Genomic DNA, 22,419 nt, shown 5'->3' with positions numbered 1-22,419 from the left:
GAACCAAACGGAGACCATCTCGAGAGGTGGTCTGAGTTCGGTTAGCTTGAATTCCACAGTCCTGTTCCCTTTTTTTGTGGGCAATGTGAACACAAAGCTGCCCAGGTTCTCTTGTCATTATTCCAGAACCACGCACTAGACTACTGCAACACCGTTTCCCCTGACATAACCCCTCACATTAGTGGCACAAAATATATTGATTAGAGATTGTCAAGGATGCAAAGAAATTCCAAAATATGTGTAGAGTTTTGTACTGACACAATGTTCAGATTATTTGTTTTCAATATGTGATCTACAGTATAGGCTAAGAGAGCTTCATAAGCTGTTTATTCCATTCGATTACAGGCTCAAAATGGCGAATACAGGCTCAAAATGGCCAGAAACAAATAACTTATTTCTGAAACTTGTCAGTCTATTTATGTTCTGAGAAATGAAGGCTATTCCTTGAGAGAAATTGCCAAGAAACTGAAGATCTTGTACAACGCTGTGTACTACTCCCTTCACAGAACAGCGCCAACCCGCTCTAACCAGAATAGAAAGAGGAGTGGGAGGCCCCGGTGCACAACTGAGCAAGAGGACAAGTACATTAGTGTCTAGTTTGAGAAACAGATGCCTCACAAGTCCTCAAATGGCAGCTTCATTAAATAGTACATGCAAAACATCAGTCTCAACGTCAACAGTGAAGAGGTGACTCCGGGATGCTGGCCTTCTAGGCAGAGTTCCTCTGTCCAGTGTCTGTATTCTAGGCAGAGTTGCAAAGAAAAAGCCATCCTCCACCAAACTTTACAGTTGGCACTACACACTGGGGCAGGTAGCGTTCTCTAGGCATCCACCAAACCCAGATTCGTCCGTCAGACTGCCACTCCTGTGGCGGGCCGGACGCATACACGCTGACACGGTCGACAGTTGTACGGTGTTTTCTTTGACACATTGGTGTGGCTTCTGGGTTAAGCGAGCAGTGTGTTAACTTCTTATGGCTGGGGGCGCTATTTTCACGTTCGGATGAAAAGCGTGCCCAGAGTAAACAGCCTGCTACTCAGGCCCAGAAGCTAAGATATGCATATTATTAGTAGATTTGGATAGAAAACACTCTGAAGTTTCTAAAACTGTTTGAATGACATCTGTGAGTATAACAGAACGCATATGGCAGGCAAAAACCTGAGAAAAATTCCAACCAGGAGGTGGGAAATCTGAGGTCTGTAGGTTTTCAAGTCTTTGTCTACCCAAGATAGTGTAAATTTGGTCCGAATGCACTTCCTAAGGCTTCCACTAGATGTCAACAGTCTTTAGAACCTTGTTTCAGGCTTCTACTGTAAAGGGGGAGAGAATAAGAGCTGTTTGAACCAGGTGTCTGACAGAATGCCATGAGCTAAGTCAGGCGCGCGGCCATGAGAGCGAGCTCTGTTCCTTTTCATTTCTAAAGACAAAGGAATTGTCCGGTTGAAACATTATTGAAGATTTATTATAAAAACATCCTAAAGATTGATTCTATACATCGTTTGACATGTTTCTACGAACTGTAATATAACTTTTTTGACTTTTCGTCTGGACTTAGTGCTCGCGCATTGTGCATTTGGATTACTGGACTAAACGCGCAAACGAAAAGGAGGTATTTGGACATAACTGATGAACATTATCGAACAAAACAAACATTTATTGTGGAACTGGGATTCCTGGGAGTGCATTCCGATGAAGATCATCAAAGGTAAGTGAATATTTATAATGCTATTTCTGACTTTTGTTGACTCCACAACATGGCGGGTATCTGTATGGCTTGTTTTTGTGCCTGAGCGCTGTACTCAGATTACTGCATGGTGTGCTTTTGCCATAAAGCTTTTTTGAAGTCTGACACAGCAGTTGCATTAAGGAGAAGTATATCTTTAATTCTATGCATAACACTTGTATCTTTTATCAACGTTTATGATGAGTATTCCTGTAAATTGATGTGGCTCTCTGCAAAATCACCGGATGTTTTGGAGGCAAAACATTACTGAATATAATGCGCCAATGTAAACTGAGATTTTTGGATATAAATATGAACTTTATCAAACAAAACATACATGTATTGTGTAACATGAATTCCTATGAGTGCCATCTGATGAAGATCATCAAAGGTTAGTGATTCATTTTATCTCTATTTCTGCTTTTTGTGACTCCTCTCTTTGGCTGGAAAAATGGCTGTGTTTTTCTGTGACTAGGCCCTGACCTAACATAATCATATGTTGTGCTTTCGTCGTAAAGCCTTTTTGAAATCGGACACTGTGGTGGGATTAACAACAAGTGTATCTTTAAAATGGTGTATAATACTTTAATGTTTGAGGAATTTTAATTATGAGATTTCTGTTGTTTGAATTTGGCGGCCTGCACTTTCACTGGCTGTTGTCAAATCGATCCCATTAACGGGATTTCAGCCGTAAGAAGTTAACCTCTTGAGGCTGAAGGGGCAGTATTGAGTAGCTTGGATGAAAGGTGCACAGAGGTGCCCAGAGTAAACGGCCTGCTCCTCAGTCAAAGTTGCTAATATATGCATATTATTATTAGTATTGGATAGAAAACACTCTAAAGTTTCTAAAACTGTTTGAATTATGTCTGTGAGTATAACAGAACTCATATGGTGTGGGGGCTGTGCTTTGGTAAAGTGGGTGGGGTTATATCCTTCCTGTTTGGCCCTGTCCGGGGGTATCATCGGATGGGGCCACAGTGTCTCCTGATCCCTCCTGTCTCAGCCTCCAGTATTTATGCTGCAGTAGTTTATGTGTCGGGGGGCTAGGGTCAGTTTGTTATATCTGGAGTACTTCTCCTGTCTTATCCGGTGTCCTGTGTGAATTTAAGTATGCTCTCTCTAATTCTCTCTCTCTTTCTCTCTCTCTCGGAGGACCTGAGCCCTAGGACCATGGCTCAGGACTACCTGGCATGATGACTCCTTGCTGTCCCCAGTCCACCTGGTCGTGCTGCTGCTCCAGTTTCAACTGTTCTGCCTGCGGCTATGGAACCCTGACCTGTTCACCGGACGTGCTACCTGTCCCAGACCTGCTGTTTTCAACTCTCTAGAGACCGCAGGAGCGGTAGAGATACTCTTAGTGATCGGCTATGAAAAGCCAACTGACATTACTCCTGAGGTGCTGACTTGCTGCACCCTCGACAACTGTGATTATTATTATTTGACCATGCTGGTCATTTATGAACATTTGAACATCTTGGCCATGTTCTGTTATAATCTCCACCCGGCACAGCCAGAAGAGGACTGGCCACCCCTCATAGCCTGGTTCCTCTCTCGGTTTCTTCCTAGGTTTTGGCCTTTCTAGGGAGTTTTTCCTAGCCACCGTGCTTCTACACCTGCATTACTTGCTGTTTGGGGTTTTAGGCTGGGTTTCTGTACAGCACTTTGAGATATCAGCTGATGTAAGAAGGGCTACATAAATACATTTGATTTGATATGGTAGGCAAAAACCTGAGAAAAAATCCAAACAGGAAGTGGAAATTCTGAGGCTGGTCGAGTTTCAACCAAGATCCCATTGAAATCACAGCGAGATATGAATGAGTATTCACTTCCTACGGCTTCCACTAGATGTCAACAGTCTGTAGAACTTTGTCTGATGACTCTACTGTGAAGGGGGGCCGAATGAGAGGAGAATTAGTCACCACTGCCATGAGGTGACCATTCTTTGACCATGCGTGTTCACATGAGAGGGAGCTCCGTTCCATCGCTCATCTGAAGTCAATGTAATTCTCCGGTTGGAACGTTATTCAAGATTTATGTTAACAACATTCTAAAGATTGATTCAATACATTGTTTGACATGTTTCTACTGACTGTTACGGAACTTTTGGACATTTCGTCAGGTTTTAGTGAACGCGCTTCGTGACTTTGGAATTGTTTACCAAACGCGCTAACCAAAGTAGCTAATTGGACATAAATAACGGACATTATCGAACAAATCAAGCATTTATTGTGGACCTGGGATTCCTGGGAGTGCATTCTGATGAAGATCATCAAAGGTAAGGGAATATTTATCATGTAATTTCTGGTTTCTGTTGACTCCAACATGGCGGCTAATTTGACTATTGTTCTGAGCGCCGTCTCAGATTATTGCATGGTTTGCTTTTTCCGTAAAGTTTTTTTGAAATCTGACACAGCAGTTGCATTAAGGAGAGGTATATCTATAATTATCATCTACATTTATGATGAGTATTTCTGTTGAAACGATGTGGCTATGCAAAATCACTGGATGTTTTTGGAACTAGTGAATGTAACGCGCCAATGTAAACTCAGATTTTTTCATATAAATATGAACTTTATCAAACAAAACATACATGTATTGTGTAACATGAAGTCCTATGAGTGTCATCTGATGAAGATCATCAAAGGTTAGCGATTAATTTTATCTCTATTTGTGCTTTTTGTGACTCCTATCTTTGGCTGGAAAAATGGCTGTGCTTATTGTGGTTTGGTGTGACCTAACATAATCGTTTGTGGTGCTTTCGCTGAAAAGCATATTTGAAATCGGACACTTTGGTGGGATTAACAACAAGATTACCTTTAAATTGGTATAAAACACATGTATGTCTGAGGAATTTTAATTATGAGATTTCTGTTTTTTGAATTTGGCGCCCTGCACTTTCACTGGCTGTTGTCATATCGATCCCGTTACCGGTATCTCAGCCCTAAGAAGTTTTAAGAAGCAGTGCGGCTTGGCAGAGTTGTTGTTTCGGAGGATGCATGGCTCTTGACCTTCGCCTCTCCTCATTCCAAAGGCAAGGGGAGTGTTCTTCCTGTTTTTTGTTTTTTTTACCCCAGAGTTCACTTTAAACAGGACGGAGATAATTTATTTTAAAAGAGGAGTTCTCCTGTACAGTGTCTTGCAAAAGTATTTACCCCCTTGGCGTTTTTCCTATTTTGTTGCATTACAACCGGTAATTTAAATGGATTTTTATTTGGATTTCATGTAATGGACATACACAAACTAGTCCAAATTGGTGAAGTGAAATGAAAAAAATTACTTGTTTCAAAAAAATAAAATATAAATGTAAAATTGAAAAGTGGTGGGTGCATATGTATTCACCCCTTTGCTATGAAGCCCCTAAATAAGATCTGGTGCAACCAATTACCTTCAGAAGTCACATAATTAGTTAAATAAAGTCCACATGTGTGCAATCTAAGTGTCACATGATCTCAGTATATATACACTTCTTCTGAAAGGCCCCAGAGTCTGTAACACCACTATGCAAGGGGAACCACCAAGCAAGCAGCACTATGAAGACTCAGGAGCTTTCCAAACAGGTCAGGGAGAAGTACTGATCAGGGTTGGGTTATAAAAAAATATCCGAAACTTTGAACATCCCAAGGAGCACCACATTATAAAAAATGGAAAGAATATGGCACCACAACAAACCTGCCAAGAGAGGGCCGCCCACCAAAACTCACGAACCAGGCAAGGAGGGCATTAATCAGAGGCAACAAAGAGACCAAAGATAACCCTGAAGGAGCTGCAAAGCTCCACAGCGGAGATTGGAGTATCTGTCCATAGGACCACTTTAAGCCGTACACTCCACAGAGCTGGGCTTTACGGAAGAGTGACCAGAAAAAAGCCAATGCTTAAAGGACAAAATAAGCAAACACGTTTGGTGTTCACCAAAAGGCATGTGGGAGACTCCCCAAACATATGGAAGAAGGTACTCTGGTCAGATGAGACTCTGGTCAGATGAAAATTTAGCTTTTTTGGCCATCAAGGAAAACGCTATGTCTGGCGCAAACCAAACACCTCTCATCACCCCGAGAACACCATCCCCACAGTGAATCATGGTGGTGGCAGCATCATGCTGATGTTTTTCATTGGCAGGGACCGGGAAACTGGTCAGAATTGAAGGAATGAAGGATGGTGCTAAATACAGGGAAATTATTGAGGGAAACCTGTTTCAGTCTTCCAGAGATTTGAGACTGGGACGGAGGTTCACCTTCCAGTAGGACAATGACCCTAAGCATACTGATACTGCTAAAGCAACACTCGAGTGGTTTAAGGGGAAACATTTAAATGTCTTGGAATGGCCTAGTCAAAGCCCAGACCTCAATCCAATTCAGAATCTGTGGTATGACTTAAAGATTGCTGTACACCAGCGGAACCCATCCAACTTGAAGGAGTTTTGCCTTGAAGAATGGGCAAAAATCCCAGTGGCTAGATGTGCCAAGCTTATAGAGACATACCCCAAGAGACTTGCAGCTGTAATTGCTGCAAAAGGTGACTCTACAAAGTATTGACTTTGGGGGGGTGATTAGTTAAGTTTTCTGTTGTTTTTTTGTCTTATTTCTTGTTTGCTTCACAATAAAAAATATTTTTCATCTTCAAAGTGGTAGGCATGTTGTGTAAATCAAATGATACAAACACCCCCAAAATCCATTTTAATTCCAGGTTGTAAGGCAACAAACTAGGAAAAATTCCAAGGGGGTGAATACTTTCGCAAGCCAGTCTATATATGAAAACACCCTAAAATAAACGGCATATCATCGAATAAATTAGGGCTCATTTGAATAAGATATGTTAATCGCAATTACCTTCCTGGTTAAAAATAAATAAAAAAATATCAAACTAAAAACAATCTACAATCAATAAAAGTCTCCCTTCTCAGTCTGCTTGGTAATACAGATGGAGCTCTTACCGTCAAGGTTAGAGGTCAGGGGTGTCTGGTGAGGGTCTGAGCCCAGCCTGAGTGGCCTGGTCTGGGGGCCCTGGGTGGTAGCGCCAGCACGAAGCCTGGGGAGGGTCAGGGCCTCCCCATGGTCCCGCAGAGAGTGCTCCTTCAGCTGGCTGATAGTCATTGAGGAGAAGGGGCAGGACAAGCACTTATAGGTGTTCTCGCCTGTAAAATAGTAATAATAATAATAATAGCAAGTAAAGTAACCCAGAGTCAGAATGGCTCATAATAAAACATGGGTTTTATGTAACCGTTAGAGATTCTCATGGACCCAAAGACACCTTGTATGTGTCAAGAATAAATAAAGATCATATCAATATGATATCAATATTTTACAGTTTGATGATAATATATCACTAAATATAATTTCATTAAAGTCACAGTAAAAAAACAACTAAAAAGAAAAATACTATGATAGTGTAAAAGAAAGGACTCTCTCTCTTCGGCAAAGTAACAGAAACGTTGGTCAGAGAGAGAGTCTTTTGAGAGCGGCTTTGTCCAACTTAGTATGGAGTCGAACACGCCAGTCAGTTTTCAGACTCCGAGTCACTCAAGACACGACAATCTGCCGCTCGTCTGACAATTTTCTTTTTTGACACTTTTTATGATGAGAACCCCGACTCTATTCAAGGGCAAATCGATTGGCTTGATACTATATTGTAAGGCCAAAAGCTTTCAGCTAGACTGACAGAGCCAGTGCCTTTGGCAGCCAACGGATCTGAAAAGAGGGGTGCTGACACTCATTTTCTACTGCTCTACCCTTCAATGACTTTTGCACCTTATCGAGAGAACCAGCATTCACATGCCACAAGCTATGGATTCCACCGCGTTCACATGATCCATTACCAAGGCAGCAATCCAAACCCAATCTTTTTCAACTGTCCCGTAATCTGGTTTTAATGTCCATTCTAGAATGCCCTTCCAACAAATCAGAAACTAGTTTTCAACAATGCTGTGGTATAATAATACTGTAAACAACAGAAGACGTTTTGAAGAAAACCACCACCAACAGACCATGTTAGAACACTTTCAACATGTAATCAAATGTTAAATGGCTCTGCTTTGGAGTCGATTATCTGAAGCAATTGTTGATTGTTGTTGACTCATCTTTCTGTGTTCTTTTCCAATCATAACTGAGACAACATTCATGACTAGTTTTTAGATGGTTCTTCTATGTACTCGCATTGTCATTTGTGATGATTGGCTATCATATCTATTCCTATGTTCTGGCGTTGGTTCACTGGCTACATCAGTGCAGTCTATAGGAGTAAATATCCAACAACATCACACACAGAGCAAATCCGCAGCCACTTGTATGACAGATATTCCCTGCACTCAATGACAGGCTGACTTTAAGATATTCCCATAGGGGACATATGAGAGACTACTGATATTAGTGTTGATTTAGTATCCTCGAACAGCTCTGGTAAAGTCATACATTCAGACTAGGCCACAGCCCCAATACACAGCTGGGGACAATAATAACCCACTAGCTTGGTCCTAGATCAGTTTGTGTTGTTTAGCCAGCTCCTATTAAGTCATGTTTGGCAGCATGAACAGATCTGGGACCAGCAGGCTAATAACATACCATGTACACGTGGGTTGCGTCTGAATTGTTATCCTATTAACCAGAGCCCTGTAAAAGTAGTGCACTACCCACATGAAAAAATACTACAGTTTACTATACTGCCCTACCAAGTAAAAGAGCAATAACTACTCATTGAGTGTATCTGGGAAAAATATCTTTAAAGTTTTAATTGTTCAGCCAAATGAGTTGGCAGATCACTGAAAATGTGGTTATCTGTTGTCTTACTATAAGGTCATTTTTTTAATTCATATTGACTCTGACATTACCTTTGACCCTAGACTGCAGTTACTGTCTTCTTGCTTGTTACACCCACTGGAATACATTTCCATTATGATTTTTTTTTAAACACAAACTTGTGTTCATAGATTTATTTGTATGTGGCTATCAGTTTCATATAGTTTGATACTTGTATCAGCAAAGAAGAATCAATAATACCAAGGTAAACCGTACACACTGCAGATTGGTGATACCAAGGTAAACCGTACACACTGCAGATTGGTGATACCAAGGTAAACCGTACACACTGCAGATTGGTGATACAAAGGTAAACCGTACACACTGCAGATTGGTGATACCAAGGTAAACCGTACACATTGCAGATTGGTGATACAAAGGTAAACCGTACACACTGCAGATTGGTGATACAAAGGTAAACCGTACACACTGCAGATTGGTGATACAAAGGTAAACCGTACACACTGCAGATTGGTGATACAAAGGTAAACCGTACACACTGCAGATTGGTGATACAAAGGTAAACCGTACACACTGCAGATTGGTGATACAAAGGTAAACCGTACACACTGCAGATTGGTGATACCAAGGTAAACCGTACACACTGCAGATTGGTGATACCAAGGTAAACCGTACACACTGCAGATTGGTGATACCAAGGTAAACCGTACACACTGCAGATTGGTGATACAAAGGTAAACCGTACACACTGCAGATTGGTGATACAAAGGTAAACCGTACACACTGCAGATTGGTGATACAAAGGTAAACCGTACACACTGCAGATTGGTGATACCAAGGTAAACCGTACACACTGCAGATTGGTGATACCAAGGTAAACCGTACACACTGCAGATTGGTGATACCAAGGTAAACCGTACACACTGCAGGTTGGTGATACCAAGGTAAACCGTACACACTGCAGATTGGTGATACCAAGGTAAACCGTACACACTGCAGATTGGTGATACAAAGGTAAACCGTACACACTGCAGATTGGTGATACCAAGGTAAACCGTACACACTGCAGATTGGTGATACAAAGGTAAACCGTACACATTGCAGATTGGTGATACAAAGGTAAACCGTACACACTGCAGATTGGTGATACCAAGGTAAAATACCAAGGTAAAAGGCAGTATCTGGCGTGCTTTTTTCCTTGGTTTTACGGAAAATGTTTGCAGTTACTGAAAACATGACACACCATTGTCTCCATAACACAACACAATGGAGGTAGGATATTTGTCCACATGATAGAGCATGTATTTAATGTATCAAAAATGTCAGTAACACATTTTTGGACCAAATGTGCAGTTACTGCTCTTTTGCTTGTGAAGGACAGTATAGAATACTACAGTACGTACTATAGTATTCTACAGGAAACTGTATTATACTGTAGAATACTATACTACATACTGTGGTGTCCCTTGATCTTGTGCAGTACTTACTATAGAATGTTGTAGTATACTGTAGAATACTATTATAAATACTACAGTAATGTCCACAAAAACACTACAGTCCGCAAAAACACAACTTTTTTTAAAAAATATAACTAGCGTAAATACTACAGTATCTTTTTTGCATAAACCCTGCCCATTCCCCTCCCCATTTCATAATTTGTGCCATCCATGAGTGAGAAACCTACATGCCAAGTGAAGACCATACAACGTGTTCCCTACAGGTGATAGAAAAGAGCAGAAGCCCTGAATTATCCGTTCAGATCCCAGTCGTAACTACCCACCTACAGGTTATGGAAAATGTGCTCTTTTAGTATTTCTCCAGTAGGTTTCCTAAAGGAGAAAGCCTCCACTTCCATGTCAAAGACAGTTAAACAAAAACACTAAAGTAAATACTACAGTAATGTCCGCAAAAACACTAAAGTAAATACTACAGTATAGTACAGTCCACAAAAACACTGCAGTAATTATTATAGTATACACTACAGTTTTCTTTTACTACAGTATTTATACTATAGTTAACTGTAAATACTACAGTATAATACAGCATTCACTGTAGTGTTCTTGCAGACTATTGTCTGCAAAAACAGTATTTACACCACAGTATACTATAGTATTTCTTTACGTGGGTGTATAGGGAATAGAGTTCTATTTCGGACCCACCCATGAACACGGTCCGTTTCAGGTAGTTGTATAGAGCTCAGTGAGGTGTGCTGTGGTTGTTTTCTACCTGCGTGTGCTTTGTGTAGGTGACTCTTCAGGCGACTCAGGTAGGCAGACTTAAAGGGACAGAGCTTGCATCTGAAAGGCTTGTGGTGCCCATGGTGGGACTGCACGTGTCTGTCCAGACTGAAGAGATGGAGACAGAGAGGAAGCAGGAGGAAGAGGGTTAGAGAGAGAGAGGAGACAGACAGAGCGAAGAGACAGAAAGGGAGACAAAGAGAGATATAGTGAAAGAAAAGTCTTCACACATGTTCCAACACATCACAACAGAATGCTTTCAGGGAAGCAGAGGGAATCTGTTTTCATATAACTTCCTTTTTCAAAACCACAATTTCCAATGACTATTGAGCAGAGGCCGTAGGGGAAAAGATCTACCACAGTCCCTGTATCCCTAGTGTATCTCTTTGTGTCTGACTGCAAACCACATAGAACGTATCTGGGGAATATTAGTGTGTTTTCATACAAGCCTCTTGGGTGGCATGGGAACGCATTTCCTTTCTGGGTCAGGGCACATGCAGTAGAGTGGGATTACACAATGGAGCTCAACAAAGATGAAGTCTTTCAGCTTTGGATAAGAAGACAAATTAAAATCAAAATGTCTGCCATGCCTGCAGTGTCTCTCACTGGAGTGGACTGGAGTGAGCTTTGGAGGCAATGTGTGTTCCATCTAGCCTGGTGCCAGATCTGTTTGTGCTCTTTCCTTCTCTATTGCTGTCATTGTCAATCACAAACAGACTGGCACTTAGGCTTCATTCCATCCAGAGAGAATGTTGAAATAAAGCACAGCTAAGGAGACAGGTGCAGGAGAGTAAACGCCATACAGAACACAGCCACACACACCAAGACATTAGAGGACACTATTCATCGAAACAGCAACACACTCAATCTTAAACAATTCAGAGGGTTTACGAAAGTGAACTCCAAATCCCAGAATGCCTCTGATATATACATGTACTGTATGCCCTTCGTGTGTGTGTGTGTGACAAGCAGTGAACCAATCATTTATATTATCTCTTTAAGTCTATATGATGTCCTCTTACTTGTGTCTGAAGGGGGAGACGAACTGGCAGTACTGGCAGCTGTACTTGTCCTCTCTGGTGAACATGGCCATGGCCGAGTGGCTCCTCTCGTGGGACCTCAGCCCCTGCATGGACATGAAGACGCGGTCGCACTGAGCGCACGGGTGTCCCCCAACAAGCCTCTCCTTCACCTGCTGGCTGACGGGCGCCACTACCCCAACCCCCTCTCCAACTGCCATCTCCGTCGTTTCTATGGCAACAGCATCCCCGGCGACCACCGGGCCCATCGCTGTGGCGACCATCGTCATGTCCTTGGGGGATGTCTCCATGATGGAGTTGTCGGTCACCTCTTCCACCTCTCCGTTGGTGATGCTGTTCTCTCCCGGGATGGTGGACAATGGTACATCTGTGACTTCCTGCTGAGGTGAAGGACAGAAGGAGAACAGCATTATAGCAGCTATATTTATTTATCATTTCCATATGCTTTGGCAGTTAACACGTCGTACTGACTAATGTACTCCAAACTGTTGCCATTGTACCAAACTAACCTTGCTTTAGGCTTTGGCTCACTGGGCTAACAGTCTCGTGGTGCGTAGAGAACTTGAACCTAGTCAGTCACACCATCATGGCCGAATATGTTATTTGATTCCTGAATTTCATTTAAAACAATATTGCTAGCTGTGATTGAACTTAAATTCGAATAACCTCCCTACCGGCATGTACATACTGTAGAGCAGGGATAGCCAACTAGATTGAGCCGCGGGCCTTTTTTTGTCGGAGTGGATGGTCAGGGGGTAGGAACATAATCATAATAATTTTTACACTGCAAATTGACCGCAACTAAGCCCAAAAATATATTGTATTTGAAAATAACAATTATTTCCTACCTTGACTACATTGATATACAATCGCATAAGACTCTTTTTTTATTTGTGGAAATACTTGGGAACATATTTCCTAAATTAAACTCATTTCTTGCTGAATTCCTGGTCTTTTTTGACCAAATGTTTCTTTGTTTGTTTTTTTATAAAAACTTTGCAAGCCAAAAACAATCACTTGCAGGCCGGTTTTGGCCCGCGGGCCGCCCGTTGCCTAGCCCTGCTGCAGAGAACAGTAAATTAGCCATACCGTAGTAAACAGTAAATTAGACATACCGTAGACAACAGTAAATTAGACATACCGTAGAGAACAGTAAATTAGACATACCGTAGAGAACAGTAAATTAGACATACCGTAGACAACAGTAAATTAGACATACCGTAGACAACAGTAAATTAGACATACCGTAGAGAACAGTAAATTAGACATACCGTAGAGAACAGTAAATTAGACATACCGTAGACAACAGTAAATTAGACATACCGTAGACAACAGTAAATTAGACATACCGTAGACAACAGTAAATTAGACATACCGTAGACAACAGTAAATTAGACATACCGTAGACAACAGTAAATTAGACATACCGTAGAGAACAGTAAATTAGACATACCGTAGATAACAGTAAATTAGACATACCGTAGATAACAGTAAATTAGACATACCGTAGTAAACAGTAAATTAGACATACCGTAGACAACAGTAAATTAGACATACCGTAGACAACAGTAAATTAGACATACCGTAGACAACAGTAAATTAGACATACCGTAGAGAACAGTAAATTAGACATACCGTAGAGAACAGTAAATTAGACATACCGTAGAGAACAGTAAATTAGACATACCGTAGACAACAGTAAATTAGACATACCGTAGAGAACAGTAAATTAGACATACCGTAGAGAACAGTAAATTAGACATACCGTAGAGAACAGTAAATTAGACATACCGTAGACAACAGTAAATTAGACATACCGTAGAGAACAGTAAATTAGACATACCGTAGAGAACAGTAAATTAGACATACCGTAGAGAACAGTAAATTAGACATACCGTAGAGAACAGTAAATTAGACATACCGTAGAGAACAGTAAATTAGACATACCGTAGACAACAGTAAATTAGACATACCGTAGAGAACAGTAAATTAGACATACCGTAGAGAACAGTAAATTAGACATACCGTAGAGAACAGTAAATTAGACATACCGTAGAGAAGAGTAAATTAGACATATCGTAGACAACAGTAAATTAGACATACCGTAGAGAACAGTAAATTAGACATACCGTAGAGAACAGTAAATTAGACATACCGTAGACAACAGTAAATTAGACATACCGTAGAGAACAGTAAATTAGACATACCGTAGAGAACAGTAAATTAGACATACCGTAGACAACAGTAAATTAGACATACCGTAGACAACAGTAAATTAGACATACCGTAGAGAACAGTAAATTAGACATACCGTAGACAACAGTAAATTAGACATACCGTAGACAACAGCAAAATAGAAAATGGTTTAGGAGTAAAAGTAGGGCTTTAAAACACTGATTGTTTTTTCTAGTCAACGTTTAAAACGTCCTGTGAAAGTAGACATAATGAAGATCCAAGGTCTACATAATGAACTACTAAATTCTTACTACTGCTGGTACCACTAACACTAACCAGGTCTTCTGTGTGGCTTCTTTAATCTGACAGTTGGTGATGGTTAAAGTAGGATCTGTTTTTTAACAGACCTTCCTCATTATTAGCCAAAGAGAACTAACTTTGCCCTCCTGTGACTGTAGTTGATTATGAGGACATTAACCTTGAAAACGCCCTGACAGAGACCAGGCGACCAGAGACCAGGCGACCAGAGACCACGGCCTGAGACATATTCATTAGCCCATTGAAAGAAAAAAAGTTTTTAAATGCTTTGCAACAGGAAACAGAAATGAGTATTTCTGACTGGGCAAGTCCATGTAGTCCCTCCCTGTTTCAGTCCGTTTTCCGTTGTTTGGTGCCTAATGAATAAGACCACGACCTGCCCTGGTCTGCATGTCCCACTTCCTTGATCTGGGAAAGGCAGCACAAAGTGTTTTCTGTCCTGTGCCCCTCGCTCTCTCTCTCGCTCTCTCACACAGACATGACGGCCAACAGACAACCAACCTGGCTTTTTATGGCCTACAGGAAGCTCACTATTTCTGCTCAAGGACCTGACCCCGCACTTCATAGGACCATAAATAAGATGAGCGTCCGCAGAGCTGGCCAGCCTTGCATCGTCAGCCTATTCTCACCACCCTCTGGGAGAGCTAGGGGACAGGCCAGGGCCAATGTAAATGGCAAGAAATCTAGTACAAACTAGTACAGAAACATGTAATAGCCTAAATGTTCATATGAAACAAATATGCAGTGTAAATATTTGCTATAAACTGATTGACTTTCTCTTCATATTCAAAATATTTCCACCACACTTTTATTTGGTGGCAAATTTCCAGAGTGGTTTTGTTTTGTTTTCTAGTTGGTGCCGTCATGGAGATGGCTTCTCTCGCTCTCTTTCTGACAGGACTTCAGCCATGCCATCTTCAGTATACAGCATTACAACGGCCTGGAGTGGCCTCCCTGGAGTGGCATGGCCCGCAGAATCAACCAGGCATTCCTTTGGCTTCCTTTTTGGGTGAGGCTTTAAATCTTCAGGCCTGTCGTCCCTTTGCCAAGTCCCTGGCAAGCTCAGTGGAATACTAATGTCCAAGCGGTTATCCGCTGCACTCAAAGTTATGGCTTCTTTTTCCCCTGCAACAGGAGGGAGGGACTACCTCACTTGTTTTCTCCAGGGGAAGTTGACAGACTGTCTACCCAGGTGCCTGCCTGCCCTGCAACGGGAGGGAGGGACTACCTCACTTGTTTTCTCCAGGGGAAGTTGACAGACTGTCTACCTAGGGGCCTCCGTTGCAATAAACAAAACTGAAAACAGAACCCTGCTGCCCCCTAAAAACAGACCTCAGCAGTGTGGGGGTCTCTGAGGGCTAGGAGTCAGAAGTCATGACGGACTCTGAACCAAAGAGAACAGGGGACACAGTGGCTTTTAGAGATACGTTTTAGGGGAATTTTAAACATTTAAAAAGCAGCTTCAGAAGTAATCTTTCAGTTTCAGCTGAGATAATTTTTCATGAGAGGTAAAGGGCTAAAATGTGTTATGGGATGAAAACACACATAATAATAAATCATACTTCTATTTGTAAGAATGTATTTAACCATCTTAATGCACGTACATTAATAATATGCATATAAAGCATTTACATTTATATAAGCAATAAACCAACTAACTCTACAGTCTAAATGGACTAGTGACTGAATACTGATGAAAAACCCCTATACTTAGAGCCTGCAGCTGCAGGTAGAAGGCAGCTTTAATTCACCTTAAGACTTGTCAAGAGTATGTGTGACACCCGTATGTTACCAAACCCTTGGCTATGTGATCATCATTACCTTGACATGGCCCTCCTTCACCTCCCCGTACTGGACGTGTTTCCTCAGGTGGTTACAGATGGCTCTGAGAGTGGGGTGGACCTCAACACAGAAGTTACACCTGTAGCCGATCGGCGCTTTGTCAGTATTGTTCACCAGCTAAAAGAAAGGGAAAACGGGGGGGGGGGGGGGGGGGGGGGTGGACAGCCAAAATTGTAAACAAGTTGCTTTTCACAAGACTAGTTGCAATGATATTTTCTATTGCTGATGAAATTTCTTAAAATAATACTTAAACATTTCATATTCGTTATTCAATACTATGGGTAACATTGCTATTTTAGCCATTACATTTTAGACTAACAGTGAAATGCTTACTTACGGGTCCTTTTCCAACAATGCAGAGTCAAGATAAACGCTCCCTATAGTCTTGCTTATTATGCCTGTCTCATTCGACTCTGACCACATCTAGTATTTTACTGAGATGATAAATAATTTGTCCTTGAACTCTACAACTCACCTTCTCAGTCTTTGTCTCCGGTGGCTCAGATGCCTTCTGCTTGCTAAGGAGCTGCCTCCTCCTCTCCTGCCTCATCGCCCGCTTCTGGAACTCCTCGTTATGGTTCATCAGGTGAGTGCTGAGGAGAGGAAGACCCAGGAATTTCAGCTCACAGTGGGCACACTGATAGAGCTCTGTCTCCGTCCCATCCTCCGTAAGGCTGGGGTGGATGACGAAGTCCCGCTTCAGGTCCTTGCCACTGTGATGGTCGTTGTAGTGCATGGAGAGCAGATCGACCGTGCTGAAGGATAGCTGGAAGCATTTTAGACACTTGAACGGCAGCCACTCGGCAACCTCTCCCTCTGGCTCGGGCTTCGGTTCAACCTCCACCACTTTGTTCACCTCTTCGATGGGTTCGGGTTCTTTGGCATAGAGTACAGTGAAGTAGCGTCCGAGTTTGCTGGAGTGTTGCCGTTTGGGGAAGACTCCTGGATGGCGTTTGATGTAGTGGGAGACTATGCTCTTCCTGCTGAAGGCCTGGAAAGCACAGAGCGAACACTTTCTCCTCTCCACGGCCAACCGTAACTCCTCGGTCAGCTCCGACCCTTCCGCCTCCGACGCCAAGGGCACCACCACTTTACTGGGCTTCTCCGTCAACGTCTTGGAGGCTGCCAGGCAATGTGTGTAGTAGGCATCAATGTCATGACGCTTCTGATAGTGAGCCGCCAGGCCTTTGCGAATGGGATTGGTGTACGAACAGAGAGCACACTTGAAGACATTGTTCTTGCCTTCCGGCTGAGCTCTGACATTGTTGTGTTTGATGCGGTAGTGTCGAGCTATGCCTTTTCTGGTCGAGCAGAAGTACTTGCAGAGCTGACACCTAAACACAGCATGGGCCTCTCCTTTGTTGATGGGGAACTGGGTGAGAGCGAGTTCGAATTCGCTGACCTCTTGTACCTCTGACGATAGACTCGTGGCACTGCATTCAGCCACCGGCTCATCTTTCACTGTGGAATATTGCACGTGGGGAGTCTTGAACATATCTGAAGCTGGTTGATTGTGATATTTCTCGTAGTGAACTTTCAGTTTCTCCAATGTCCCATGAGTGTAAGGACACATTTTGCACCTGTACGCACCATAGCCCTGTCTTTGGGTTTTGCACTTGTCATCCACTTCAGTTATATCTTTAACCTGCTCTATATCGTCTGAGAAGTCCTCCGCGGTGACCTTGACCAACGGATGCCTCTTCTGGTAATGAGTGAGAACTCCATGGATGCGTGAGTTCACATACGGACAGTGGCGACACTTGTAAACCGAACTTGGATTGATATCAGCTTCCTGTGCGAAGTCAGCCGCCTTGACTTTCATGCCTGGGTGTTTCTTGCCATAGTGTGTCAGAAGTCCATGTAGGCTGTTATACTCAGACAGACATACAGTGCACTGGTACGGGCTGTTTGAGATAGAGCTGCTTGTGTGGGAGAGCCTGGGATGGTGTTGGAGGTGTTCTTGAGGTGGCGTAGGGATATCCAGTGGGCCTTCATCGTGCTCAGTCGGAAGAAAAGTGAAAGGTGGTCCTTTAGCCATCGACGGGTGGAGTGTCGCTTGGGACCTTTGACCTTTGATGATGTCCAGTAGCACAGACTCATCCCCTTTGACAGCCCAGGGGTGGACAGCTTGGTAGTGGTTGGTGATATCCCAGATGGAACAAGCCTCGAAGGCACAATCTCTGCATTGGTAGTGCTTAGTGTCCCCAGCGTTCCCTCCCGGCTGGGAGGCAGTAGTATCAGGCCCTGCCCACAGCTTGCTGGCCATGTATGTGTAGTCAACGTTGTGCTCTGGGTGCCGTCTTTGGTAATGCAAGAGCAGCCCGTTGGGTTCTCCGTGGGAATAGATGCACCACTCACAGTGGTAACCAGCCTCCAGGATGCCGTCTTGGTACGCCCAGTGTAAAATGGTCATGGCTGTGGCCTTCACAGTAGGATGATCCTTCTTCAGGTGCTTCTTCAAGGCGTAAACGTATGGAGATGTATAAGAGCAGTGCCTGCACTTCAATGAGCGAAGGGTTTCGGAGGACGTCTCTATCATCTCAGCAGGAGCAGCAGGCGCAATGGCAGAGGCTGCAGTGCCTGACTGGCCCATCTGAGCTCGCTCTCGTTGACTGCGGACCACTGCAGTGTGCCGGCGTACAAGGTCAGCATTCGACTTTGCGTCCCTGTGCTTCTTTTGGTAGTGAATCAGCACTCCTTTTACAGTGCGGTTCCCGTAGTCACAGTGCTGACAGAAGAAAAGCATCTCTGCTTCTCCCTTCTCTGTGCCAACCCTACCATGGGAATTACTGGACCCATCGAATCCGTTGTTGTTGAACTGTTTGAGGAACTGCTTTGGAGGTGCAATCTGTAGCTCATCCATTAGTTTCATCAACCCAGGGGTGGGACTGGCATGCTTGATGTATTTCGCTGTGACTTTTATTTCTGGATGTCTCTTTTGATAATGGACAAGAACACCCACTACAGAGCGGTTGCTGTAAACACAATGTTTACAGTAGTAGATCTCCTCATCCGTACCAAATGGCATTGTGGCGCTGGATGACTTCACAGGGGTGGGTATGTTGACATTGTAGGAAGAGCTGCCTGCTGACAGTGGCCTATCAACTGTGATAACCCTCATAGTTTTCTGAATGCGGAAATACGAGGCCTTCTGCTCTGGGTGCTTCTTCTGATAGTGAACTAGAACAGAGTGCATGTTAGGGCTAGCAAAGGAGCATACTTCACAGTCATACACCACAACATTACCACCCTCTTTCAGGGCTTCCGTCTCTGCAGTTGTATCTTGCGTCTTTGCAACATTTTTGTGTGCAGGACTGGATGAGGACTTGGGCGTGGAAGTGGAAGAGCTACAGGTGAAACTCTTGGGACCGGAGTTTAATATTTCTCTCAGCGTTTGAGATTCTGCACCCTTGTGTTGCTGTTCCACCACGTAGCTTGAGAAGATCATAGCGTTGTTTATTTTCACTTCAGGGTGCATTCTTTGGTAATGGGGCATCAAGCTCCTGACGTTTGGACTTGTGTACGAACAGAAGCGGCACATGTACACCAGATCTGGTTGGTTGAAGTTCAGCACATTGCTGGCTTCTGGATGGTGATCCATGTAGTGATCGTGAAGATCGTTGAAGTTGGTGTATTCGATGAAGCACTCCAGGCAACGGAAGACTGCGCTCTGATCCTCGGGGTCGAGGATGTATCTAAAGCTAAACTTGATATAAGGGTGCATTCTCTGGTAGTGGGTGCTTACACTGCGGGCTGACTTGTTGTGGTAGTCACAGTGCTTGCAATAGAAGCGTGCGACCCCAGAGACCTCTGAATAGTCCAGGTTCTCATGGAAAGCAGTATCTCGGCTGTCTTGGCTGCTCTGGTCCTGGAGATCAGCTTTAGGATCAGCAGAGTCGTTGTCCTCATCGTCAGAGAGTGTCAGCGCAATGGGAATGTTCCTTAGCTTTGACGTAAGGGTTCTTTTTCTTTTCCCCACCCGGCCTTCGTAAAGCTTGTTGTAAACGTAGCCATGATTTTTACTATCGCTGTCATTCTCCTCCTTGTCTCTGCCCGCATCTTCATCAATGTTGAGCTCTCCTTCCTCTTCATCATCAATTCCTTCCAGATGAATCACCAGATCCTCCTGTTGTTGACTGATCTTGCTCTGAAGGTTGTTGGCGATTTCATCAATCCTAGTTCTCTTTTTGACTGGAGACAGATCTAAAGGTAGGTCGTTGATGGACTTTCTTGCTGTTTTCCCGGTTAAGTGCTTTTTGGATCCAAGTCCAAGAATCGAAGTCTGGGTTTTTTGTACAAAGCTCTGAGAATTGGAGAGCGTTTCTAATTCAGAGTCCTGCTGCTCATTTGCTGACTCCTCCAGAACGACAGCTTGCATTTCGTCACAGTAGGAGTGTTTGTGTTGCTGGTGAACCCTCAGACCTTTCAGGGTGGTGGTCGAGAAGCTACAAAGAGTACAGCGGTGAGGGTTCTGCTGATTAAGGTCATTTAGCACACTGTTAAGCTTTTTCCCATTGACTTTGGAAGCAGCAACATTTCCTCCGTTCACTGGTTCTGGAGTCTCGTTCTGAGGACCTGGGCTTTCACTGGTCAAGTCCATGGTGTCCCAGTCTGAGGAGTGGCTTTGCTTGTGCGTGCCTAACTTGAGAGGGCTGGTGCAGATGAAGGGGCACACATCACACTTGTACACTGTAGTCTTACCAGACAGGTGTATGTTCTCGATGTGACGGGAGATGCTTCTGCGATGCATGGTGAGGAAAGAGCAGAAGGGACATTGGAACCTGTTCATGTACCTTCTGAACGGTATCCCTTTAGTCTCCAGCATCTTGTTATCCTCCTCAGACAGAAGCTGCTTAGCAGAATCACCGGCTGACAACGGGTCGGTGTATTTGGGGTCATCCTCGTCACCCAGTTCACCGTCGTCGTCTTCAGAGCTGCTCCTAGGGTCCTCCAGCATGCCTGAATCCATCTCTATGGCAGAGTTGGAGACATCAGACATCACGAAGGTGGACCTTTCAGACAAAATGGAGGATCCTGTGCTGTTGGGCGCTACCGATTGGATCTGTGAATACTGATAGGGTGATATCCCAGAGGCGGTCTTGCTGAGCTTGAAAACTGAGCAGTTGCCTACTGAGGAGCCTTCATTAACACTCTGGTCATTGGAAACCATATTGGAGTTAGGAGGGCTTCTTGGGGAAGAGGGGGAATCCGATTTAGAAGAGCCTGCGCTTCCCTCTCCTTCTCCACTTGGGTGGATGGTTGAGATCCTTTTCGCCATGTTGCTGTTTTTCATCATGTTATCACACCATTCCCCACGAAGAGCCTGGTTCCCCCTGGACTTCCCCAGAGGTTTAACCATGGACTCCAAGATGCCACGTTCCACCACATCCTCTTCTATTTCCTCACTGGGTTCCTCAGACGACAATGCCTCAGATTCTTCAACAGCCTCAGATGGAGATTCTGGGGTGTCCAGATTAAGTTTCCCTTTATGATACATCTTTTGGTGTTTCAGGATCCTGGCTTTGCGTGGAGACTTGTATGTACAATACTGGCAGGAGAACACTTTCCCAAGACTATCATGGATGAGGATGTTGTAGTTGGACTGTTTGGACGCCTGGGAGGCTGGTGAGCTCCCACCACTTAGTGTGGCTCCATGTACCTTCTTGGTGTGTTTACTCAAGAGAGATTTGGATCTAAAGTAACGGACACAGATCTTACACTGGAATAACTGGTTTGCTGACTTGTTGGATTGGTTTGCTGACTTGTTGTATGGCATTTGGTTCGAGCTGGAAAAGTCTGTTTCGAAGCAGTGGCCTGTGGGAAAGAAAGAAGAAAAAAAGAGACCAGTGTAAAACTTGAATCAATCTTTCCTTTAATAATTATATGCTTTATATAAATATATAAAATATGTACATATAAGACATATAAATATGTAAAGTATAAATATGTAAAGTATAAGACATACCTATATCATTCATAATAAGGAATCATAATCATTTATCCATACACAACACAGTCGATGGAGTGCCCTTACCCGTTTCAGTTTGGGGAGATTCATTCTGCTCATCCTCCTCCTCCCCCTCTGTCTGGCTGGGGGAGTTAAGAGAGTCTGACCTGGACTGGCAGGGACTCCCGCCCCCCTCTCCGTCTCCGACGTCCGTGGGCTGCAGGAAGGCTGTGTGGACATCCTGGATGTGGGCCTTGAGGTCGTCATATGACTCAGCACGGAAGTCACAGCCATCGCACTGTAGCACCTCCATCGCTGAGGACTCCCTGGAAAATCAGGGAAACCTGGCGAGGAAAACACAAGAGAATAGAATGGGTGAGTAGGGGAA

General features: G+C 43.6%; 1 protein-coding gene and 1 non-coding gene across 6 annotated transcripts in view; one reads left to right on the top strand and one right to left on the bottom strand.

Annotated features, from left to right (window-relative positions):
* LOC139538483 (zinc finger protein 462-like) overlaps positions 1 to 22,419 on the bottom strand; it is a 75,680-nt gene that overhangs the window by 19,406 nt on the left and 33,855 nt on the right. For 2 of the 5 annotated variants that reach the window (XM_071340578.1, XM_071340588.1), the window contains exons 2-7: positions 22,119 to 22,375; positions 16,560 to 21,898; positions 16,064 to 16,201; positions 11,732 to 12,129; positions 10,699 to 10,817; positions 6,654 to 6,854 (exon numbers count right to left, since the gene is read on the bottom strand). In XM_071340578.1, the coding sequence (XP_071196679.1) occupies positions 6,654 to 6,854; positions 10,699 to 10,817; positions 11,732 to 12,129; positions 16,064 to 16,201; positions 16,560 to 21,898; positions 22,119 to 22,344 (6,421 nt within the window). In that variant the 5' untranslated portion in view covers positions 22,345 to 22,375. The remainder of the gene's footprint in view (positions 1 to 6,653; positions 6,855 to 10,698; positions 10,818 to 11,731; positions 12,130 to 16,063; positions 16,202 to 16,559; positions 21,899 to 22,118; positions 22,376 to 22,419) is intronic. The other 3 variants (XM_071340597.1, XM_071340607.1, XM_071340616.1) reach the window with 3 other exon arrangements.
* On the top strand, positions 10,267 to 10,319 carry LOC139540196 (U7 small nuclear RNA). Its single transcript, XR_011668118.1, has one exon. It is a non-coding gene; the product is annotated as a U7 small nuclear RNA (small nuclear RNA).

Source organism: Salvelinus alpinus, chromosome 1 (genome assembly GCF_045679555.1).
Source record: "Salvelinus alpinus chromosome 1, SLU_Salpinus.1, whole genome shotgun sequence".
Taxonomy (NCBI): domain Eukaryota; kingdom Metazoa; phylum Chordata; class Actinopteri; order Salmoniformes; family Salmonidae; genus Salvelinus; species Salvelinus alpinus.
This window is presented reverse-complemented; position numbering and strand designations above follow the sequence as displayed.